Below are 26,878 nucleotides of genomic sequence, written 5' to 3'. Positions count from 1 at the left end.
CCTCATGACCCTTCGACAGAACAGTTCTGTCGAAGGGTCAACAGGACTCGAAACGTCAACTCTTTTCTTCTCCGCCGATGCTGCCAGACCTGCTGAGTTTTTCCAGGTAATTCTGTTTTTGTTTCAGTTATTGATCAGGTAGTTATTGGCCCAGGGCAATGTGTATTATTCATCAGGGTGTTACTGCTCCATGTCAGTGTCAGTTATTGATCAGGGAGTTACTGACCCATGTCAAAATCAGTTGTTGGTCAAGGAGTTACTGAACCATGGAGTCTCATTTATTGATCAGGGCGTTTTTGCCCCATGTCACTGTCAGTTATTAAACAGGGGGATACTGCCCCATCTCTTTGTCAGTTATTGATTAGTGTGTTACTGCACCATATCACTGCCAGTTATAGATCAGGGAGTTATTGGCACAGGTCAGTGTATGTTATTGTTCAGGGAGATACTGCCCCATGTCCACCTCAGTTATTGATCAGAGCTTTTCTGCCCCATGTCAGCATCAGTTATTGATCAGGGAGTTACTGCCCTAAGTCAGTGTCAGATATTGTTCAGTGAAATAATGTCCCTTGTCAGTGTCAGCTATTGGTCAGCGAATTATTACACCATGGAGTGTCAGTTATTGATTGGGGAGTTACTGCCCCGTGTCAGTATTACATATTGATCAGGAGTTACGGAACCACATCAGTGTCACATACTGATCAGGAGTTACTGCCCCTTGTCAGTGTCGCATATTGATCAGGAGTTACTGCACCATGGAGTCTCATTTATTCATCAGGGTATTTTTGCCGCATATCACTGTCAGTTATTGATCAGGGAGTTACTGCCCCATTACTTTGTCAGTTATTGATTAGTGTATTACTGCACCATGTCAGTGTCATTTATTGATCAGGGAGTTACTGCCCCATGTCAGTCTGTTATTGATCAAGGAGTTTTTGCCCCATGCCAGTGTCAGTTATTGATCAGGGAGTCACTGCCCCATGTCAGTTCCAGTTATTGATCAGGGAGTTACTGCCCCATGTCTGTGTCTGTTATGGATCAGGGAGTTACTGCCCCTTGTCAGTGTCAGTCATTGGTTCATGTGTTACTGCCCCACGGAGTCAGGTATTGATTAGGGAGATACTGCTCCATGTCAGTGTCAGTTATTGATCAGGGAATTATTGGCCCAGGTCAGTGTGTGTTACTGATCAGGGAAATACTGCCCCATGTCACTTCAGTTATTGATCAGGGAGTGACAGCCCCATGACAGTGGCAGTTATGGATCGGGGAATTATTGGCCCAGGTCGCTGTGTGTTATTGATCAGGGAAATACTGCCCCATACTGCTTCAGTTATTGATCAGAGCTTTTCTGCCCATCTGAGTGTCAGTTATTGATCAGGGAGTTACTGTCCCAAGTCAGTGTCGGTTATTGATCAGCGAATTATTGCACCATGGAATGTCATTTATGGAACAGAGAGATACTGCTCCATGTCAGTGTCACATATTGATCAATGAGTTACTGCCCCCTCTCAGTGTTAGTTATTGATCAGTGAGTTACTGCTGATTGTCAGTGTCAATTATTTTTCTGGGAGTTACTGCTCCATGTCAGTGTAAGTTATTGATCAGCGTGTTACTGCTCCATGTAAGTGACAGTTATTGATCAGGGAATTACTGGCCCATGTTAGTGTCATTTTTGATCGGGGTGTTACTGCCCGATGTCAGTGTCAGTTATTGATCAGGGAGTCACTGCACCATGTCAGTTTCAATTATTGATAATGAAATTGTTGCCCCACGTCTTTTCAGTTATTGATCAGGGTGTTACTGCCATTTGTAATTGTCATTCGTTGATCAGAGAGTGACAGCCTCATGTCAGTATCAGTTATTGATCAGAGTGTTATTGCCCCATGTCAGTATCAGTTAGTGATCAGGGAGTGACAGCCCCATGTCAGTGTCACTTATTGATCAAGGAGCTTCTGCCCAATGTCTGTGTCATTTATGCTCAGGGAGCTACTGTCCCATGTCAATGTCACTTATTGGTCCGGGAATTACTCCCCCATGCAGTGTCAGTTATTGATTAGGGAGTAACTGCTCCATGTCAGTTTTTATTATTGATCAGGGAGATACTGCCCTGATTTTCTCGTTCTGTTGTTAACCAAGAACTGATGTTGTAAATCAGTCCAATCCACATTTTTCTGATTGAATTAATCTTAAATTAGTGATGTTCCAAAAGAACTGCTGATTTATTTGCACAATTTCTGTGCACTTTCCAAAATTACATCCATGCAAAATTTGTAAAGAGTTTCTGCTGGTGTTTGGGCTGGTCTGGTGTGGATCAGGAAGCTGGTGAGTTTTGAGTCAGTTAGACTGGTCTGGTGATAGGGGAAGATTTGATGAGGTAGCAGTGGGGGGGTTAGGTCCTGAGATGGTGTCTGGGGAGAGGTAGCAACATGTGATTGTGATCAGGAATGAGTCAGGTTGGTGGTAAGTTGCTTAACTGGGTTTCGGGGCTGGAGTGGGGGTAGGTTACGGAGGATAGACTGAAGTGGGGATAGGGAACTGAGGCGGGCTGAGGTGGCGGCTGAGTTGTGCTATGCTAGGTGGGCACTGGGTGAGGTGGGGATATTTGTGGGTGCCTTGTTGTAGTGGGTTTAGGTGGCTGGGGTGGTATTTTACTAGGTTGGTTGGGCTGAAAGGTAACTGGGGTGTGGGTTGGGCCGGGGTCACGGTTAGGGACCTGTGCTAGGATTGGGGCGGTCTTAGGAGTTAGGGGGTTCGGCTAGGGCATATATGGGGGTTGTATAGGGATCTACATTCAGTTGGGATCAGGGATGAGGCAATGATGCCATATGTCCCACCTCTGCAGAGAGGTTATAACCACTTTGGAGGTCTCTTGATTTCCTGACCCGATGGGAAAAACCAAGGGGTGGATTTTATGGGGGTGCACAAACTTTAAAAAATGTAGTGCAGCAATACTATTCTTTGTGCAGCCTTAACAAGCGGGACATCTACCCCTCAGTGGAAGGAGACCCTGCCCTCAAAGCCTGCCGGCCTTTCAGATTGGCTGGCAGCTGTTGCAGTGTCAGCAGCACCAGAGCTCAGTAGGGCTCTACAAACCTGGCCCATGAACAAAGGATGTCAAAATGAGGAAAATCTAGTTTCTTTGGTTGGGGAGGGATTGAGCACCCTTTGAAGGATTGGGAAGGGGTGGGAGGGGGGTTTTGGAGGCCAGGAGGGGGTACAAGCACAAAAGGCAGGGGTACCATCTTGCCTCCAATAGTCACAGGGCACCCCCTCAAGGAGGTATCCCCCATTTCACAGATCTGATGGTGAAAAAGCAGGCTTCCCACTCATGCACTGCCCAGCGCATTATCGGTCTGAATTAGGCCCTTTATTGCCACTTAGTTGTAAAGTTAAGGGTCCCAATAGGCCTAAGGGTGGGCAGCCTATTGGGTGCCTTACCCACCCACCGTATTATGGAGAACAAGTCATAGGTGGGAAGGAGTGCTAGCCACCTATTATACTTTATGCCCCCCCAGCCCCCACCCCCCAACCCCAGCCCCATTGAAAACATACCCAGTGAGGGGCCATAGAATCCACCCACAAGCCCCCAGTTACAATTCACTCAGGGACCTGCTGATTAGATAAGACTATGAGTTTGATTTTATGGCACTGTTTTATTCATTGGCTAGTGAGCATCCCCTCGATAAGGAAAGTTAGGTTCGAGGTCCATCCATTCCAATAGTGAGATTGGGGTTCAATGTTGAATGATTCTAATAGTAAAGGTTGGGATCAAGGTTCATTACCTTTAATAGTGAGTTTGGGTTCACAGGCATTATCTCGAATAGTCGATAGCTGGGTTCAGGGGCCCACTGGAGATTGGGTTCAAGATCATCTTAGACTTAATAGTGAGGGTTAGACTTAAGGACTATTAACTATAATAGTGGACAATTGAGTTTAAGGTCTATGAACTCTGATTGTCAATGGTTGGTTTCAAAGTTCACTAACTGCAATAGTGAGGTCTGGGTTCACGGCTTGTCCTGGGGCTGAGATAGTTAGCTTTCAACAGCCACAACCATCTTCCTTTGTGCTTAATATGGCTCCTACATTTTTGAACGCTGAGTCCCATTGATTTTAATTTTACTAAGGTTCCTTGATGCCACACTCAGTCAAATATTCCCGCAATGCCAAGAACAGTCAGTCTCACCTCAAACATTGATTAATGAATAGTCAGCATAGATTTTGAAAGGGAAAATCTTGCTCGACCAACCATATTGAATTTTTTGATGAAGTAACAGAGGGAGTAGACAATGGTAACATAGTAGATGTCATTTATCGGGATTTTCAAAATGCAGCGTAATAGCAGAATAAATAAGGTTAGAATGCAGAGTCAGGGGACAAATGGCAGAATGGATTGCTAGCTGGTTTCAAGACAGAAAGCAGCATGTGGAAGTAAAGGATAGCTATTGAGAGTTGCAGAGGGTGGGAAGTGGCATTCCGTAAGGATGGGTGCTAGAACCACAGCTATTCACAATTTACATTAACAATGTGGGCTTTGAAATGAAAAACACAATTTCTAAATTCGCAGATGACACCAAATTGTGTATGTGTGGTGGTGGAGGGGGGCAGTGGGGGGCAGTAGGGGTGGGGGAGGTGGTTTGCAGGGCGAGCTGGGAAGAATAATCAGTACTGAGGAAGACTACAACAAATTCCAGGAGCACAATAATAAACTTGCGGAATGGGAAATAATTGGTAAATGAAGTTTAACTAACTTGCTGGAGTTTTTTGAGGAAGTAGATAAATGACACGCTGTTGATGTGGTGTGCATGGATTTTCAAAAGGCATTTGATACAGTGCCACACAACAGACTTGTGAGAAAAATTCTAGGTCATGGAATAAAAGGGAAAGCAGGCACTTGGATAAGAAATTGGCTGAGTGACAGGAAACAGAGGGTTGTGATAAATGGTTGTTTTTTCAGATTGGAGGAAGGTTTGTAGTGGAGTTCCCCAGGGGTCAGTGTTGGGACCCTTGCTCTTCCTGATATATATTCATGACCTAGACTGTGGTGTGCAGGGCATGATTTCAAAATTTGCAGAAGATCCGAAAGTTTGAAAATGTTGTCAACTGTGATGCAGACAGTCTTGAACTTCAAAAGGACATGGGCATGTTGGTGGATTAGGCAGACAAGTGGCAGATGGAGTTCAATGTATTGAAGTATGAAGTGATTCGTTTGGCAGGAGAGATATGGTGAGACAGTATAACATAACGGGAAAGCCTCTGAAAGAGGTGCAGTATATGTACTGTATATGTACATAGGTCATTGAAGATGGCAGGACATGCTGAGAGAGCAGTTAATAAAGCATATAGTATCTTAGACTTTATTAGTTGGGGCATTGAGTACAAGAGTAAGGAGGTCATGTTGAACTTGTGCAAGACACTAGTTAGGCCTCATTTGGAGTACTGCATCCAGTTCTGGGCACCATACTTGAGGAAGAATGTGAAGGCATTGGAGAGTGTACAGAGGAGATTCCCAAGAATGATTCCCAGGATGAAGAACTGTTGCTATGAGGATAGACTGGAGAGGTTGGGACTGTTTTCTTTGGAAAAAAGAAGGCTGAGAGGAGCCTTGATAGAGGTATCCAAGATCCTGAGAGGTATGGACAGGGTAAATAGTGAAAAATTGTTTCCACTCAAGAGAACATCAAGAACTAGGGGGCACAGATTCAAAATAATTGGCAAAAGGAGTAAATGTGATGTGAGGAAATTTTTTTTCACCCAGAGGGTGGTTGGAGTCTGGAGCAAACTTCCTGAAAGGGTGGTAGAGGCAGGTTTGATCGAGGTATTCAAAAGGGAATTGGATTACTAACTGAAAAGAGAGCATGTGCAAGGTTACGGAGGTAAGACAGAGGAGTGGGACTAAGCGGAATGTTCTTTCAGAGAGCCAGTGCAGATTCGATAGGCCAAATGCCCTCTTTCTGCATTGTAAAAATACTGTGATACTGTGAAGTTCAACACAGATAAATTTAGTAGTATATTTTGGGAGGAAGAATACATTTGTCACTTATTATTTGGAAGGTACAAGCCTAGATGGGGTAGGGGGGCAAAGGGATCTGGAGTACAAATACACCAGTGACTAAAAGTTGCACCACAGCTTCGTAAGGCCATTAAAAAAGCAAAGCAAGCACTGGGTTTTATGTCTAGAGCGATGGAATTGTAAAGTAAGGGTGTTATGTTAAATCTGTATCGAACATTGGTTAGACCACATTTAGAGTACTGTGTGCAGTCTGGCCGCCATATTATAAAAAGGATACAGAAAGACTGGAGATGATGCAGAGAATATTTACACCGATGATACCATAATGCATGGTTATACATATCAGGAAAGGATTGACAGACTGGGTCTCTTTCCTCTTGAGGGGTGACCTATTAGGGGTCTTTAAAATTCTGAAAGGTTTTGATAGAATGGAGGCAGAGAGAATGGTTCCTCTTTTGGGGAAGGACGTAACTAAAGGTCATCACTATAAGATAGTCACAAAGAAATCTAATAGGGATTTCAGAAGAAATTTCTTGATCCAAAGAATGGTAAGAATGCGGAATGATTGAAGTGAACAGTCTTGATACATTTAAGAGGACACTAGACATGCATTTGAGGGGGAAGAGAACAGATTGTTACGGTGGTAGAGTTAGGTGAGAAAAGTTAGGAGAAGGCTCGAGTGGAGCATAAAAACTGGCATGGACTGGGTTGGGCTGAATGGCCTGTTTCTGTGCTGTATATCCCATATAATCCTATGTAACCTCTAGAATTCAGTTCCTTTGTTCATGTTTGGACTAAGGTTTTAATGAAATCTGGAGATGAATGGTCCTGGCAGAAACCAAACAGAGCATCAGTGAGCAAGTATGAATAAGTGAGCCTTGATATTATTGTTAAAATCACTTTCCATCACTTTGCTGATGCTTGAAAGTAGACTGATCGAAACAGGTTGGATTTGTCCTGTTTTTGTGGACAGGACATTACTTGGCAATTTTCCACGTTGTTGGTGATATGCCAGTGTCGTAGCTGTACTGAAAAAGCTAGCTAGGGGTCCGGATTGTTCTGGAGCACAAGTCTTTAGCAATATAGCTGGGAACCTTGTCAGGGTCAATAACCTTTGTTGTATCTTGTTTATGAGAAAGAAGCAACAAATGGTTCCAGTAAGGGAGAGACAATTTCCTTTTACCTCGAGCACTATTATTGTAGAAGTGTACAATAAAAACACTGTATAATTTAAAACAGGAACAGCAAGTGCAGCGAGAACTGATATACAGTTCCTCTAAATGTGTATGGCTCAGTTGCCTGTGTTAAGTGCATGTGTCGGTGTGAAATGAGTGTGATCTGAAATAGTAAGACGCTAGGAGCTCTGCTATATGTTTTCAGATGTGAATACGGAGTGCAGGCACCATGGAGTCTTTCAGAAGGAGTCAGGTGGGCGCTACCAACTGGACTTCAAGGCTGCAGCAGAGCTGTGCCAGTCCCTTGGGACCACCCTAGCAACACTGGAACAATTGAAGAGGGCTCAGGAAGCAGGCTATGAAACCTGCAGGTAAGGACATTCCAGAATGAAAGCCCGTCTTTTTGTTAGAAATGAGATAGTTATTTCAGGTCAATGGACTGGGATAGTTTGTCTACTCCGCCTGGTGGCTGAGAAAGGCAGTTACCAACCAAATATCTTTCCATGACAAAAGCACGAGGGTTTATCAAACTGAGCCATGACTCACAACTCAGGACACCAACTCCGATGGGGTGTAATCCTGGAGGTTTCATCATGTGACCCTCCACACTCCCAACATTGGTCCATCACCTGGGCACACTGCCCTCCCACAGCCAATAGGAAACTGAACAGACTTTAGTTACCCAATTGGATTAATCTCAAGTGTCGGCCAAACAGTATTTTTTTTCATCATCGCCAATAATTTTAATAATTCATAAATTAAAATGCTCAAATAAAATTAAAAAAAAAACATATTTCCAGAGCAGTGTAGGAGGCTTTTGACCTGTGGTAGCTCAGCAGCAAGTAAATTGGGATTTGGTGCATAAAGCTTACGTAGACGGATTAATCAACAGAATATTCTAGAAGTTGGGTTTTTTTTCTCTCTGTAAACTCCCCTCCAACTATAAGAAGTTTCAGTACCCCTCCCACTGCTGGCTATCTCACCCAGTCAAGCAAATACAAACTAACTTTTGTCAGGAGCCCTTTATATCAAGGATGTTTTTTAAAAGCGAGAGGTCCCCTTCCCATTAGGATCACTTTTAAGGTGGAGGTCCCTGGCCTCCACACTCCAGGCTCCCTTTAAAAGTCAGAATTCCTCCCCAACAGGCTCCCTTCTAAAGAGGGAGTTCCCCCACCAACACCACACCCCCCCCCCACCCCCCTCCACCCCTGGCCCCAGTCAGAATCACTTGTATTCCCTCCCAATCAGGATTCCCTTTGAAAAGAGAACCACCATCCTCACCATCATGATATCTTTATAAAGGGAGTCTTTCCAACGGACCCTTTATAACAGTGGTAGTTCCCACCAGTATCATTTTACAAAACATTGCCCCTCCATCAAAACCCTTTGAGGTCACTTTCCTCAACTGTGAAGAGTTATTTTGCTGATATCCCCCTGGTTCTGAGCTGTCTACATCCTTAATACACCAAATAAAAGAGGAATTTCCAAAGTCTGACTGCAACCAGAACAGTTGAGACCCCTTGCACTTGTTGCAAGGAAACTGGAGCATGGTAAAAGGAAGAAGGACTAATAGTAAAGGGAGAGAGTTTCTAGGTTGGTTCTGGATGATAGCAAATGATTCCCAGGCTCAGATCAAGGTTAAAATTGCCCTCATCATCATTATCTAGCCATGGTCTGAAAGCTCTATAGGCATCTCTCTCCATTAGAGAGACAATTTTGGCAACTTGTAGCTTGAGGGGCCAATACTCCGCAAGCTTGGGGCAAGGCTAAGAGGCAGGGCCTCCATGAAATAGCACAGCCGGTAATGGAGTTTGAACCTGCGCTGTTGGAAAACTCCTCTAAATGCACTCATTTACAGTCAATAGGCTGGGGGATTTTCATCACATCTGGGACAAGCATATGTTTCCCACAGACTCTCAGCCGTCAGATAGAGGAGACTTTAAGCACATCCATTTCAGTTTCACAAATCTGCATATTGAGTACTGACCTGCTGCTCTCACTCACACTCTATGCTCTGCTTTGCATTGCTCCACAGATACGGGTGGATCCAGGGTCCTCTGATTGCCATCCCTCGAGTAAATGCTCACCCCCATTGTGCACAAAACAATTCAGGGGTTTACACAGGTTACAAGCAAGAGACCAAAAAATTTGATGTGTTCTGCTACAACGCGACAGGTAGGTGACATTTCGTCCGACCATGGTAAATAAAGTTATCCTCGTGGGAAACTCCTTCATTATAAAGGAGTCTGCTAGGAATCTTCTACATCTTAAAAGTGATCTGATGGGGACACTCCCACTTTTAAAAGGGACCCTGGCACCAGTTGATAGAGTTCAAGGGTTGTCATGTGGTGAAGGGGTTTTCCTTTTCTTTATTCTTTCATGGGATGAGGGCATCTCTGGTAAGGCCAGCATTTGTTACCCACCCCTAATTGCCCTTGAACTGACCCTGCTATTCATGTCAGGGGGCATTTAAGAGTCAACCACATTGCTGTGGGTCTGGAGTCACATGCAGACCAGACAAGGGTGGTAAGGTTTCCTTCTCTAAAGGACATCAGTGAACCAGATGGGGTTTTATGACAATTGCTGATAGCTTCATGGTCACCATTACTGAAACTACCTTTAGATTCCAGATTTATTAATTGAATTTAAATTCCACCAGTTGCCATGTTGGGATTTGAACCCATATCCCCAATGCATTAGCCTGGATCTCTGGATTACTAGTACAGCAATATTGCCACTCTGCCACCATCTCCCAATGAACAGATAGTGTGGTGCAATCACAGGTTGTCCACATATTGCTGACAGGGAGGAAAGGATCTAGATCCATGTGATGGCTAGTTTAAGTTCATCTTTGACCCTCCCAGGAAAAAGTATCATTGGTAGGAGCTGGAAGCTAATCAACAAACTGCTTCTGTTTGGATTTTTGTGTGTGCATGCATACTTGTGTGCGTGTGTGTGTGCATGTGACCATGTGTGTTCACATATGTGTGCAATAGCTTGTGTGGATGTGTCTTTGTGTGTGCTTGGGTCCGTATCCATGTGTCCACATCTGAGTGCATGTGGGTGTGTGTGTTATTTTCAAACACTGATAATTGTCCACTTTTTTTCTAACATACAGAATATGAAATATGTGGTACTGAGAATTCATCATTGATGCTGTCTTCTGCTGAGCCAGCAGTAAGCAGAATCAGCAACACTTCCAAGATCTCAGGGAAAAGCACAACCAGCAATTCACACATTATGAAAGGTATCTGCGCAGTTCACTGTTACCCTCTCAGCTATCCTTCAATTTCTGTACCTTTAACTGAGTCTGCTTTCACAGCACATGCTTCTACAATAAGAAAACTTGGTAGATTACTAGAATTTTGCTTTGGGTGATACAATTGGTTGCACTATTCTAAAACATCCAAATCATTGTGCACAGTTTCCCAGTGATGTAAAGCCAAATTGTACAAGAAACAATTCATGCTGGACTCACATTGAACGACATTGTGTGAAGCAGTAATGACCATTATAGACGCATGTTGACCTCGTGTGTGAAACAGTAATGACCATTATGGACTCACTTTGATCTATAGTGGGTGAAACAGGAATGAGCATTATGGACTCACGTTGATCTGCATTGCTTATGTCAAACATTAATGATCATTATATACTCACGTTGAACGACAGTGTGTGAAACAGTAATGACCATTATAGACTCACATTGATCTAGTGTTTGAAACAGTAATGACCGTTAAAGACTCACATTGATCTACAGTGTGTGAAACACTAATGACCATTATAGACTCAGGTTGATCTAGAGTTTGAATCAATTATGACCATTATAGAGTCATGTTGATCTACAGTGTCTGAAACAGTAATGAACATTATAGACTCATGTTGAATCAACCGTGCGTGAAACAGTAATAATCATTGTAGGCTCATGTTTATCTACAGTGTGTGTGAAACAGTAACGACCATTACAGACTAACATTGATCTACAGTGTGTGAAACAGTAATGAACATTATGGACTCACTTTGATCTACAGTGGGTGAAACAGTAATGAACATTATGGACTCACTTTGATCTACAGTGGGTGAAACAGGAATAAGCATTATGGGCACACGTTGATCTACAGTGTGTGTGAAACAGTAATGACCATTATGGACTCACATTAATATACAGTGTGTGAAACATTAATGACCATTATATACTCACATTGATCTACAGTGTGTGAAACGGTAATGACCATTATAGACTCATGTTGATCGACCGTGTGTGAAACAGTAATAATCATTATAATCTCATGTTGATCTACAGTGTGTGTGAAACAATAATGACCATTATGGACTCTCATTGACCAACAAGGTTTGAATCAATAATAACTTTATAGACAAACATTGATATACTGTGTGTGAAACAGTAATAGCCATTGTAGTCGCATGTATGTCACTGTGTGTGAAACAGTAATAACCATTATATACTCACGTTGATCTACAGCGTGTGTGTGAAACAGTAATGACCATTAAAGACACACGTTGATCTACAGCGTGTGAAACAGTACTGAACATTATAGACTCATGTTGATCCACCATGTGTGAAACAGTAATAATCATTGTAGGCTCATGTCATCGACAGTTTGTATGAAACAGTAATGACCATTAGAGACTAACATTGATCTATAGTGGGTGAAACAGGAATGAGCATTATGGACTCACGTTGATCTACATTGCGTGTGTCAAACATTAATGACCATTATATACTCACGTTGAATTACAGTGTGTGAAACAGTAATGAACAGTATAGACTCACGTTGATCTGCCGTGTGTGAAACAGTAATAACCATTATAGTCTCACGTTTATCTAGAGTGTGTGAAACAGTAATAAGCATTATGGACTCACATTGATCTACAGTGTGTGAAAGAGTAATGACCATTATAGACTCATGTTAATCCGCCGTGCGTGAAACAGTAATGACCATTATAGACTCACATTGATCTACAGTGTATGAAACAGTAATGACCATTATACACTCACATTGATCGGCTGTGTGTAAAACAGTTAAAACCATTATAGGCTCATGTTGATCTACAGTGTGTGTGTGAAACAGTAATGACCATTATAAACTCACATTGATCTACAGTATGTGAAACATTAATGACCATTATGGACTCATATTGATCTACAGTGTGTCAAACAGTAATGACCATTATAGACTCACATTGATCTACAGTGTGTGAAACAGTAATGATTGTTATAGACTCACATTGATCTACAGTGTGTGAAACAGTAATGACCATTATAGACTCACGTTGATCGACCGTGTGTGAAACAGTAATAATCATTATAGTCTCATGTTGATCTACAGTGTGTGTGAAACATTAATTACCATTATGGACTCTCATCGATCAGCAGGGTTTGAATCAATAATAACTTTATAGACAAACATTGAGCTACTGTGTGTGAAACACTAATAGCCATTGTGGGCTCAAGTTTAGCTACAGTTTGTGAAACAGTAATGACTATTATAGACTCACGTTGATAGAGTTTGTGTGAAACAATAATAACCATTTTAGTCTCATGTCGATCTACAGTTTGTGTGAAACATTAATGACCATTATGGAAACTCACTGATATGCAGTATGTGAAACAGTAACGACCATTATAGACTCACGTTGATTGACCGTGTGTGAAACAGTAATAAGCATTATAGACTCACGTTGATCTACAGTGTGTGCGTGAAACAGCAATGACCATTATAGACTCAGGTTGATCTAGTGTGTGAATCAATAATGACCATTATAGACTCAGTTTGATCTATAGTGTGTGAAACAGTAATGACCATTATGGACTCTCATTGATCCATCGTGTGTGAAACAGTAATAGCCATTATAGGCTCACGTTTATCTACAGTGTGTGTGAAACAGTAATGACCATTATAGACTCACATTGCTCTACAGTGTGTGAAACAGTAATGACCATTATGGACTCACATTTCTCTACAGTGTGTGAAACAGTAATGACCATTATGGACTCACGTTGATCTACAGTGTGTGAAACAGTAATGACCATTATAGACTCACATTGATCTACAGTTGTGAAGCACTAATGGCCATTATAAATTCACATTGACCTACAGTGTGTGAATCAGCGATGACCATTATATACTCACGTTGATCTACAGTGCCCTCATCTTCTATGCCTCTGGCTCCTTCCAGTGATCAGTTCGGGATCTTTGTGGAGTCTCCTAATCAGCTGTGTATAGTTGTGTCAAGCTGGTTTCGGAAGTTCTGTTCAGTCTTGCTTTGATTTTCATTCACTATCGTATTGATGAAGCCGGCCCGGCTGACCAAGCCAGAGGCTTTGCAGCGCTTGCTGGCTTCCCCCGCATCCAGGGTGCAATCAACTCCACACATGTGGCCATTAAGGCACCAGCGGGTCAGCCGGGTGCCTTTGTCAACAGGAAGGGCTTCCACTCCATGAACGTGCAGATAGTGTGTGACCACAGGTTGCAGATTCTGCAAGTCTGTGCAAGGTACCCTGGCAGCTCCCATAACACTTATGTCCTGAGACGCTCCCAGGTGCCGGGGCTCTTCAGTGCTCCAGCCGAACTGGATGGATAGCTGCTGGGCGACAACTGCTATCCCCTCAAAAGATGGCTCATGACGCTTCTCTGCCACCCCTGAACAGAGGCAGAGCAGCCATACAACAGGTGCCATGCGTCCACAGGATGGTGATAGAGAGGATTATTGGCCTTGTGAAGACTCGCTTCTGATGCCTGGACCGTCCAGGGGGAGCACTGCAATACCCCCCAGACTGGGTGTCACTGATAGTGGTCGCATGCTGTGTTCTCCACAATCTGGCACTGGCAAGAAAGGACCCACTGGAGGAAGAGGATCTTGACGCAGCTGCGCAGGCCACAGATGATGAATCCAGTAGCGAGTCAGAAGAGGAGCATGGTGAGGAGAATGCTGACGGCGTGGAGGCAGACCTCAGTAACCTCCAGGGAGGCAGGGACACCAGGGACGTATTGATCCAATGCTCTTTCAGCTAGGCTGCCAAATAAGACCATAAGACCCTAAGACATAGGAGTAGAAATTAGGCCATTCGGCCCATTGAGTCTGCTCTGCCATTCAATCATGGCTGATAAGTTTCTCAACCCCATTCTCCCGCCTTCTCCCCGTAACCTTTGATCCCCTTACCAATCAAGAACCTATCTATCTCGGTCTTAAATACACTCAATGACCTGGCCCCCACAGCCTTCTATGGCAATGAATTCCATAGATTCACCACTCTCTGGCTAAAGAAGTTTCTCCTCATCTCTGTTCTAAAAGGTCTTCCCTTTACTCTGAGGCTGTGCCCTCGGGTCCTAGTCTCTCCTACTAATGGAAACATCTTCCCCATGTCCACTCTATCCAGGCCTTTCAGTATTCTGTAAGTTTCAATCAGATCCCCCCTCATCCTTCTAAACTCCATCAAGTATAGACCCAGAATCCTCAAACATTCCTCATATGTTAAGCCTTTCATTCCTGGGATCATTCTCGTGAACCTCCTCTGGACCATCTGCAGGGCCAGCACATCCTATTCTGCTCACAATATTCTAAATGTGGTCTGACCAGAGCTTTATAAAGCCTCAGCAGCACATCCCTGCTTTTGTATTCTAGTCCTCTCAAAATAAATGCCAGCATTGCATTTGCCTTCCTAACTACTGACTCAACCTGCAAGTTAACCTTAAGAGAATCCTGGACGAGGACTCCCAAGTCCCTTTGCACTCCAGATTTCTGAATTCTCTCCCCATTTAGAAAATAGTCTATGCCTCTATTCTTCCTACCAAAGTGCATGACCTCACACTTCCCCATGTTGTATTCCATCTGCCACTTCTTTGCCCATTTTCCTAACCTGTCCAAATCCTTCTGCAGCCTCCCCGCCTCCTCATTACCACCTGTCCCTCCACCTATCTTTGTATCAGCTGCGCTACCAGCTCATGCCAGGGCTGCTGCCTCCATCCTAGATGTCTCAAATGACTCATTTCTTTGACCCTAAAGTCCATTCTGTGCCTGTGCAATAAAACTTTGAGCTACCCACGTACAGCATTACATACTGGTGTACCCAGCATCACATTGAATAAAAAAGGTGAAGCATACTCAGGCCATTACAACAAAAGAAAATTTATCTCACAATGACAATCAAAACAAATTAACAGAACCTTTTCTGGTCTTCACCCCAGACCAGTTAAAATAAACAAAACATGACACAACAGAAGATCACCAGTGACATGTCCCTCTTGTACTCATGGTGCCTTAAACATGTTTACGAGTTCTACGTCTTGGTGCTCCCCCCTCGCTGACAGCAGCATTGGAGATAGCCTGCTCACTCTGTTGTCCTGTTGGCCTTGATAACCTTGGCAGCCATCCCCTGGCCAGTGGAGCCTGTGCTGGCCCCGCCTGGGAAGGAGCGGCCAATGCCAAGGCTGGCATCTCCCCAGTCGCCACAGCCTCATCAGGATGTCACGGTCACTGGCAGAGGAGCGGAGGAGCTGCTGCTGTCATCCAGAGCACCCTGAGAGCAGCCCACAGAGTTGACAAGCAGCTCGTGTGCCAACATGAGGTCGTGCTGGATCTCCCTGCTCACCATTGAGGGACAGGCATCTAGCTGGGATACTGGGTGCCTCATCCATCTCCCACATGAACACTGACCACCGGAGGTCATTGCCTGTGTGAGGGCTTGCAGGTCCGGGCGCAACCCCAGGAACCCCTCATTCTGTTCCTGGAGCACCCTCTCTATGAAAGCCACCGCTCTCTTAATGGAGGAGGCAGTGTGTTCGGCCATGAGATTCAACACAGTGCTGATGCTCCACATGCATTCCTTCATAACAGAGACCATGGCATACAGACCCTCATGGATCTTCACCAGATCCTCCCACACATCCCACTGGACATCCAGCATCTGCTGCCTAATGCCAGAGGCTCATCATCTGCCTTTGACTCAGCATCGTCCTGGTCTCCAGCAGTCCTCTGACTGCCAGCACTCTGGGCACTCTCTGCCTTTGCTTTCTCCTCAAGCAAGTGGGAAGTGCCCTCACCGCTATGCTCCAACATTCTAGCCACTGATCTAATGCGCACTGAGATGCTGGTATCTGCACTAGTGACTGGTTCAGAGACCGGGTGTGACGCAGGTACATCTGGAGTCTGGTGGCCCTCTGGCATCAGGGGCCCTACGATTGGGTTCATGGTGACAAACCTAAAGGAGAGCAATGACTAAGTCACCACACTGTCACTGTGCATGCCAAGCACCCTGGTGAGACAATGGAGATCTGCATCATGGTGCCCTCGTCTTTCAATGATCAATGGGGAATCCAGTTTTGAGACTCCCATCAATGATGAGGCTACACAGGAATGTCTGCAGCATCCGAAATTCTCACCTCTGTGCACTGTACTCTTACCTTCATCTGACACCCCAGCCTCTCCGCAGCCAGTTGACCGAGGTGCCTGGCACCTCTCCAGCTCCAAAGTGTCCTCTCGTATCTGGTTAGGATTGGGAGATTAGCTGGGCCTCCGCCAGTCTGCAACCTCTCAATGTTGTTATGGGCCGTCTTCTCCTGAAAGGACAGAGGAGCATTGATTAGTCCACTCTTTAACACCCCTGAGCTTCACTGGTGGGGTGGGGATGGCTAGACCTTAACATGTAACACACTGATCCATGCCAACACAATACTGTCCCTTCCTGAGCACAGCAGGTTGCTAAACTTCTTGCAAAGCTGGAAACAGGCAAAGCACCCATCATGGCTGCTGACCTGCGCTGCCACCTCCTCCCAAGCTCTTTTGGTTAGGTGCAGTGACCCCCTCCTTCCAGCACTGGGGACAAGGGTGTCCCTCCTGGCAGCCACCACCTCCAGGAGGACCGCGAAGCACTCTTCAGAAAACCGGGAGGCTGAGTGCCCACCTGACCTGCGCTCCCACCTGGCATCTGCAGCCGCATTGGAATCAATAATTTTGAATCTCCTGCTAACAACACTGAAGATGTCTTCCTCGCCAGCAGACCCCCAGGGCCTGACTGTGCCAATTTTAAACCGGGTCACCATTGGACCAGGCGGCCGACAGGTCCCCACCCCCGCCCACCCCTCCCTGACCATTGGGGAGCCTCCGTTCATGCTAGACGGGCTTTAATTGGCCCACCAGTGTGAAATCGCGGTCGGGGGCTGATCGCGGGCAGCAGGCAGTTTTCCACCTGCTCCCAGGCCCACCGACTGCACCTGTCCACCGATCTCCAAATTCTGGCCACAATGTGTGAAACAGTAATGACCATTACAGACTCACGTTGATATACAAGGCAGAATGAAGCTTCCAGGGAGGGACCTGTGGGAGGAGAGGCACAGGCACAAGGGGCGCAGGGCCAGCAGATAGCCCAAGGTGTTAGGGGCTGTAGAAGATGCCACTATTCTGCTGCCAGAGTTTACAGGCGGCAATTCATCTACCTCAATATGTCTGAGGTGCGATGCTGAAGGAGGCTCCACCTCTCCAGGGAGACAGTGTACTCCATCTGTCAGAGGATTGGCCCTGAGATCAGCTCTGACTGTATGGGTGGACATCCCAAGCCAGTGGCTCTGAATGTCACTGTGGCCCTCAACTTCTATGCTTCTGGGTCTTTCCAGGGGTCAGTGGGTGATCTGTGTGGAGTCTCCCAATCAGCTGTCCACAGTTGTGTCAAGCTGGTGACACACGCTTTGTTGAGACATGCATTGACTTTCATTCACTACCGCACGGACGAGGCCAGCCAGGCTGAGCGAGCCAAAGGCTTCACAGCCATTGCTGGCTTCCCCCATGTCCAGGGTGCAATAGACTGTACACATGTGGCCATCAAGGCGCCAGCAGGTGAGCCCGGTGCCTTCGTCAACAGGAAAGGATTCCATTCCATGAACATGCAGATAGTGTGTGATCACAGGATGCAGGTTTTACAACTCTGTGCAAGGTACCCAGGCAGCTCCCATGACGCTTATATTCTGAGACACTCCCAGATGCCAAGGCTGTTCACTGCTCCAGCTCGACTGGATAGAAGGCTGCTGGGTGATAAAGGCTATCCAATGAAAAGGTAGCTTATGACGCCTCTCTTCCACCCAAGAACAGAGGCAGAGCTGCGGTACAACAGGAGTCATGCCTCCACAAGGGCTGTGGTAGAGAGAACCATAGGTCTTCTCAAGATGCACTTCCGATGCCTACACCATTCAGGGGGAGCATTCCAATACCCCCCAGAGCGGGTGTCACTGATAATGGTCGCATGCTTCACTCTCCACAATCTGGCACTGGCAAGGGGGGACCCACTGGAGGAAGAGGATCTTGACACAGCTCCACAGGCCCCAGAGGATGAATCCAGTAAAGAGTCAGAAGAGCAGCATGGTGGGGAGAATGCTGAGGGCATGGAGGCCGACCTCGGTAACCTCCAGGAAGGTAGGGACACCAGAGATGCCTTGATTCAACGTTCCTTCAGCTAGGCTGCCAACGATCTGCTTCCACCGTGCCAGGGCTGCCACCTCTGTCCAGGATGTTAAAATGCCCCTGTCATGTGAACTCAAATCCAGTCAGTATCTGTGCAATAAAGTTTAGAGGCAGTGATTATGGACTGGGGTACCCCGCACCAAAAATAAAAGGTGAAGCATACTCAGACCATCACAACAAAAGCAAATTTAATGTTATTGTCACATTCAAATCATATTGACATGACCATTACTGGTGTTGGTGTCCAGACCAGTAAACATATAAATCAAACATAACAGAACAGAAGACTACCCATGAACAATCCGTCTTGTGCTCATGGTGCCTTAAACTTACGTTTGCGAGTGCTGTGTCTTGTCCCCTCTCACCGGCAGCAAATTGGAAACAGCTTGTTGACTCTGCTGTCTTGTTCACCTTGATGACCTTGGCGGATGTCCTCTGGCCAGTGAAGCTTGTGCTGACCCTGGGAGGGAGCAGCCAGTGCCATGGCTGGCATCTCCCAAGTCATCGCAGCCTCATCAGATACCACGGTCACTGGTGGAGGAGCTGCTGCCATCATCTGGAGCACTCTGAGAGGAGCCCGCAGGATCAACAGGCAGCTCATGCACCAAGATGATGTCGCGCTGAACTTCCCTGTGCATCAGCTGGGAAGCAGACACCTAGCTGATACACCAGGTGTCTCATCCATCTTCCACGCTGGCACTGACCAGCTGAGGTCAGTGCCAGTGTGAGGGCTTGCAGGTCTGAGCACAACTCTAGGAACTCCTCATTCTGTCCCTGGATCTGCCTCTCCATGAGAGTCACCATTCTCTCAATGGAGGAGGTAGTGTGCTCAGCCATGAAGGTCAACACAGCACTCACGCTCCTGTGCATGGACTCCTGCCAGATCCTCCCACACATCCCACTGGACATCCAGCATCTGCTGCCTAATGGATGAATCCAGAGGCTCATCATCTGCCTTCGACCCAGCATCATAATGGTCTCCAGCGGTCCTCTGACTGCAGGTGCCCTGGGCACACTCTGCCTTTGCCTGCACTTCAAGTGAGTGTGAAGTGCCCTCAGCGATGTAGCCAGTGATCTAATGCCAACTGCAGTGCTGGTATCTGCACTGATGCCTGGTTTAGAGAGCGGGTGTGACACAGGTGCAGATGAAGCCGGCACTAATGACCATTATGGACTCACATTGACCTACAGTGTGAAACAGTACTGACCATTATTTACTCACATTGATCTACAGTGTGTGAAACAGAAATGACCATTATACACTCACGTTGATCCACAGTGTGTGAATCAGGTATGACCATTATTGACTCTTGTTCATCTACAGTATGTGAAATGGTAATGGCCATTATAGGCTCACATTGCCTGACAATGTGTGAAGAAGTAATGACCATTGTAGGCTCACATTGATCTACAGGATGTGAAACAGTAATGACCATGATATACTCACATTCATCTACAGTGTGTGAAAATGTAATGATCATTATAGACTCACATTGATCGACTGTGTGTGAAGCAGTAATGGCCATTTCAGACTCACACAGATCTACAGTGCGAGAAACAGTAATGACCATTATACAATCACGTTGATCTTCAGTGTGTGAAACAGTAAAGATCATTATACACTCACATTGATCGACAGTGTGTGAAGCAGGAAAGACCTTTATAGAATCACATTGGGCTACAGTTTGTGAAACAGTAATGACCATTATAGACTCACGCTGGTCTACAGTGTTGGAAACAGTATTGACCGTTATACATTCACATTGGTCTTAAAGTGTGTGAAACAGTAATGAACATTATAGACACGTTGGTCTGCAGTGTGTGAAATAGTAATCACCTTAATAGATTCACATTGATCTTACAGTGCATGAAACAGTAATGTGCATTATAGACTCATGCTGGTCCTCAGTGTGTGAAACAGCAATGACCGTTATAGATTCACATTGATCTTACAGTGCGTGAAGCAGTAATGACCATTATAGACTCACGTTGGTCTACAGTGTGTGAAACAGTAGTGGCCATTATACACTCATGTTGAACTAAAGTGTGTGAAACAGTACTGTACATTATAGACTCATGCTGGTCTATAGTGTGTGAAACAGTAATGACCATTATAGACTCACATTGACCTACAGTGTGTGAAACTGTAATGTCCATTATAGACTCACGCTGGTCTACAGTGTGTGAAACAGTAATGACCGTAATAGATTCACATTGATCTACAGTGCATAAAACAGCAATGACCATTATGGACTCACATTGATCTACAGTGTTTGAAACAGTAAAAACCATTATAGGCTCATGCTGATCTACAGCATGTGTGTGAAACAGTAATGACCATTATAGACTCAAGTTGATCTAGTGTGTGAATCAATAATGACCATTATAGACTCACGAAGATCTACAGTGTGTGAATCAGGAATGAGCATTATAGACTCACATTGATCTGCAGTGTGAAGCAGTAATGATCATTATAGACCCACGTTGATGTACAGTGTGCAAATCAGGTATGACTGTTATAGAGTGTCGATGATCTACAGTGTGTGAAACAGCAATGACAATTATAGACTCACATTGATCTACAGAGTGTGAAACAGTAATGACCATTATAGATTCACATTGATCGACACCGTGTGAAGCAGTAATGACCGTTGCAGACTCACTTTGATCTACAGTGTCTGAAACTGTAATGACCATTATAGACTTCCGTTGCTCTACAGTGTGTGAATCATTTATGACAATAACAGGTTCACGTTGACATACAGTGTGTGAAACAATAATGATCATGTTAGATTCACATTGATCTACAGTGTATGATGCAGTAATGACCATTATACACTCACATTGATCCACAGTGTGTGAATCAGGTATGACCATCATAGGCATATGTTGATCTGCAATGTGTGAAACAATAACGTGCATTGTACACTCACATTGATCTACAGTGTGTGAATCAGGTATGATCATTATAGACTCTTGTTGATCTATAGTATATGAAACGGAAATGGCCATTATAGGCTCAAATTGTCCGACAGTGTGTGAAACAGGAAACACTATTATAGACTTAAGTTGATCTACAGTGTGTAAAACAATAATGACCATTGTAGACTCACGTTGGCCTACAGCGTTTGAAAAAATAATGGCCACCATAGGCTCACATTGATTTGCAGTGTGTGAAACAGTAATGACCATTATAGAATCACATTGATCTACAGGGTGTGAAACAGTAATGACCATGATATACTCACATTCATCTACAGTGTGTGAAAATGTAATGATCATTATAGACTCACTTTGATTGACTGTGTGTGAAGCATTAATGGCCATTTCAGACTCACGCAGATCTACAGTGCGAGAAACAGTAATGACCATTATACACTCACGTTGGTCTTCAGTGTGTGAAACAGTAATGACTATTATACGCTCACGTTGAACTGCAGTGTGTGAAACAATAATGTGCATTATAGACTCATGCTGGTCCTCAGTATGTGAAGCAGTAATGACCGTTATAGATTCACATTGATCATACAGTGCGTGAAACAGTAATGACCATTATACACTCACGTTGGTCTACAGTGTGTGAAACAGTAATGACCATTATACACTCACGTTGAACTATAGTGTGTGATACAGTAATGTGCGTTATAGACTCACGCTGGCCTATAGTGTGTGAAACAGTAATGACCATTATACACTCACGTTTGGTCTTCAGTGTGTGAAACAGTAATGACTATTATACGCTCACATTGAACTACAGTGTGTGAAACAATAATGTGCATTATAGACTCACGCTGGTCCTCAGTGTGTAAAACATTAATGACCATTATAGACTCACATTGATCGACTGTGTGTGAAGCAGTAATGTCCATTATAGACTCACGCTGGTCTACCGTGTGTGAAAAAGTAATGAACGTTATATATTCACATTGATCTAAAGTGTGAGAAACAGTAATGACAATTATGGACTCACATTGAACTGCAGTGTGTGAAACAGTAATGACCATTGTAGACTCACATAGATCTACAACGTGTGAATCAGGTATGAGCATTACAGACTCACATTGATCAGCAGTGTGAAACAGTAATAATCATTATAGACCCACGTTGATGTACAGTGTGCAAATCAGGTATGACTGTTATAGAGTGTCGATGATCTACAGTGTGAAACAGTAATGACCTTTATAGATTCACATTGATTGACAGCGTGTGAAGCAGTAATGGCCGTTGCAGACTCACATTGATCTACAGTGTCTGAAACTGTAATGACCATTACAGGCTCACATTGATCAACATTGTATGAAGCAGTAATGACTATTATAGACTCCCTTTGCTCTACAGTGTGTGAATCAGGTATGACCATTATAGACTCACATTCACATACAGTGTTTGAAACAATAATGACCATCATAGACTCACATTGATTTGCAGTGTCTGATCTACAGTGTGTGAAACAGTAATAAGCATTATAGACTCACTTTGATGTACAGTGTGTGTAACATTAATAAACAATATGGACTCACAATTATCTACAGTGTGTGATATAATAATGACTATTATAGACTCAAATTGAACAACAGTGTGTGAAACTGTAATGACCATTAAAGACTCACATTGATCGACAGTGTGTGAAATAGTAATGACCATTATAGACTCACATTGATCGACAGTGTGTGAAACAGAAATGACCATTATAGGATCACATTGAACTACAGTGTGTGAAACAATGATAAACATTATAGACTCTCATTGATCTAAAGTGTGTGAAACAATAATGACCATTATGGACTCATATTGACCTGCAGTGTGTGAAACAGTAATGACCATTATAGACTCACGTAGATCTACAGTGTGTGAATCAGGTATGAGCATTATAGACTCACATTGATCTGCAGTGTGAAACAGTAATGATCATTACAGACCCACATTGATGTAGTGTGCAAATCAGGCATGACTATTATAGAGTCTCGATGATCTACAGTGTGTGCAACAGCAAAGACAATTACAGACTCACATTGATCTACAGAGTGTGAAACAGTAATGACCATTATAGATTCACATTGATCAACAGCATGTGAAGCAGTAATGGCTGTTGCAGACTCACGTTGAACTACAGTCTGTGAAGCAGTAATGGCCATTATAGACTCACGTTGATCGACACTGTATGAAACAGTAATGGCCATTAGAGACTCACATTAATCTACAGTGTGTATAAGTGTAATAAACATTATAGACTCACATTGATCTAAAGTGTGTGAAACAGTAATCACCATTATGGACTCACATTGACCTGCAGTATGTGTGAAACAGTAATGACCATTATAGACTCATATTGATCGACAATGTGTGAAGCAGTAATGGCCATTATAGACTCACATTGATCTACAATGTGTGAAACAGTAATGAACTTTATAGATTCACGTTGATCGACACTGTGTGAAACAGTAATCATCATTATAGACTCACATTGATCTACAGTGTGTGAAACATGGATAACCATTATCGACTAAGATTGATCTACAGTGTGTGAAATAGTCATGACCATGATATAATCGCATTGTTCTACAGTGTATCAAAAAGTAATGACCATTATAGACAGTAATGACCATTATAGACTCACATTGATCGACAGTGTCTGAAACAGTAATGACCATTATAGACTTCGATTGATCTACAGTGTGTGAAACAGTAACAACCATTCTAGACTCACGTTGATCTACAGCGTGTGAAATAGTATAGACCATTATAGACTCAGAATTACCTACAGTGTGTGAAACAGTAATCGCCATTGTAGACTCACATTGATCTATATTGTGAGAAACAGTAATGACCATTATAGACTCACTTTGATCAATAGTGTGTGAAACTTTAATAACCATTATAGACTCCCATTGATCTACAGTGTATGAAACAGCAATGACCAATCTAGACTCACATTGATCTATAGTGTGCGAAACAGTAATGACATTATAGGCTCACATTGATCGAAAGAGCCACCCCCTTTCTGTTTCTTCCCCCTTCCTTTTGTTTTTTTCCAATAATTGATATAGATTTTTCTTTTCCCACCTTTTTCCATTATTTTTAAATCTATACCTTTTATGCCCTGTTAGTCTTTCCACACCACCCCCACTAGAGCTATACCTTGTGTGTCCTGCCATCCATTCTTAATTAGCACATTCATTTAGATAATATCATCACCTTCAACACCTCTTTGTTCTTTTGTCTGTGACATCTTTTGATTATCTGCTCCTATCACTGCTTGCTTGTCCCTACAACCACAACCACCAGCCCCCCCAGCCCCATGTCTCTCCCCCCCACCCCCACCCCCCACCTTAAACCAGCTTATACTTCACCACTCTCCTAATATTACTCAGTTCTGTTGAAGGGTTATGAGGACTCGAAACGTCAACTCTTTTCTTCTCCGCCGATGCTGCCAGACCTGCTGAGTTTTTCCAGGTAATTCTGCTTTTGTTTTGGATTTCCAGCATCCGCAGTTTTTTGTTTTTATCTCTGTGTTTAATTGACTGCCACTCCTCTTCAAGAAATGCCTACCTTGAAGAAGTACTGCTCCTCTCTCCGACAGGATTTCCGTATATCTCTTTTGCCTTGTTCACCTTCATTGCTTTCCATTTCTCTCCTGGTGTTTGACAAGGTGTTTACTAAAACCCGCTTTCACAGCCATACCTCCTTTCTCAGTGACTGTCTCTGTCTCCGACTTACCCCATGTGGATTTCAACTGAAATTCCATCCCTCTTGTTTCGAACCCACCCAGGATTACAGGTATCTCCAGGACATAAAACGTTTCTCAGACTGCTGTTCCCATCGCATTCTGAGATCCACACTCAGTGCCATGCGTCGCCATATGATCACACTCGAACACTCCCTCCAGCAGCATCGCTGCAACCTTTTTCAAAGCTGCACGTGCCCCCAGTTTCATTTTATTCTTCGTCTCATCCGACACCTCAACAAGAAACTTTTTCTCTTTCTCTCAAGTGCTAAGGAACGCAAGCTCCAACAACTCATCGACACCAACACCATCTAGGACCCTCCACCCCTGCCTGTCCCTCCGTCCCCACCCCATCTTCCAAACCCAGCCCCGGCCATGTACTCACTATACCGCCTGACCTTCCCCTCTCAGATGCTGAACATTCAGTGCTCAGCAAAGGACTTAGTTTCATACCCTTACACCCTCATCTCAATTAATTTCGGGCTCGGCACGATGCTGAACTCTTCTTCCGCCGTCTTCGTCTCCCTGCTCACTTATTTGGGCAGGAGTCCTCTCCCCATTCAACAGATCCTTTTACCCACCTCCAATAATCTCCCTCCACCTGGACCCCTCCCTCTGGATTCTTACCTTCTCTTGATCTTTTCATTGAGAACTGTCGGCGCGACATTAGTCGCCTCAATTTCTCTGCTCTTCTCACCCATTCTAATCTGTCTCTCTCTGAACTTACTGCACTCCGTTCTCTCAGGTCCAACCCCAACATTGTCATCAAACCCTCTGACAAGGGTGGTGCTGTTGTTGTCTGGTGCACTGACCTCTACCTCGCGGAGGCTGAGCATCAACTCGCAGACACTTCCTCCTACCTCTCCCTGGACCATGACCCCACCACTGAACATCAAGCCATTGTTTCCAGGACTGTCACTGACCTCATCTCCTCTGGAGATCTGCCTCCCACAGCTTCCAACCTGATAGTCGCCCAACCTCGGACGGCCCGCTTCTACCTCCTACCCAAAATCCACAGACAGAACTGTCCCGGTAGACCGATCATGTCAGTCTGTTCCTGCCCCATGGAACTCATTTCTCATTATCTTGACTCCCTTCTCTCTCCCTTTGTCCAGTCCCTTCCCACCTATATCCGTGATTCCTCTGACACCTTACGTCACATCAACAATTTCCAGTTCCCTGGCCCCAACTGCTTCCTCTTCACCATGGACGACCAATCCCTCTACACCTCCATCCCCCACCAGGATGGTCTGAGGGCCCTTAGCTTCTTCCTCGAACAGAGGCCCGAACAATCCCCATCCACCACTACTCTCCTCCGTCTGGCTGAACTTGTTCTCACACTGAACAATTTCTCCTTTAACTCCTCTCACTTCCTCCAAATAAAAGCTGTGGCTATGGGTACCCGCATGGGCCCCAGCTATGCCTGTCTCTTTATGAGGTATGTGGAACATTCCTTGTTCCAGTCCTACTCCGGCCCCCTCCCACAACTCTTTC

General features: G+C 44.5%; 1 protein-coding gene across 1 annotated transcript in view; it reads left to right on the top strand.

Moving 5' to 3' along the window:
- cd44b (CD44 molecule (Indian blood group) b) overlaps positions 1–26,878 on the top strand; it is an 85,754-nt gene that overhangs the window by 23,158 nt on the left and 35,718 nt on the right. The window contains exons 2-4 of the mRNA XM_041198129.1: positions 7,391–7,556; positions 9,221–9,360; positions 10,304–10,432. Of these exons, the coding sequence (XP_041054063.1) occupies positions 7,391–7,556; positions 9,221–9,360; positions 10,304–10,432 (435 nt within the window). The remainder of the gene's footprint in view (positions 1–7,390; positions 7,557–9,220; positions 9,361–10,303; positions 10,433–26,878) is intronic.

This window comes from Carcharodon carcharias, chromosome 10 (assembly GCF_017639515.1).
Source record: "Carcharodon carcharias isolate sCarCar2 chromosome 10, sCarCar2.pri, whole genome shotgun sequence".
In the NCBI taxonomy this organism is placed as follows: Eukaryota; Metazoa; Chordata; class Chondrichthyes; order Lamniformes; family Lamnidae; genus Carcharodon; species Carcharodon carcharias.
This window is presented reverse-complemented; position numbering and strand designations above follow the sequence as displayed.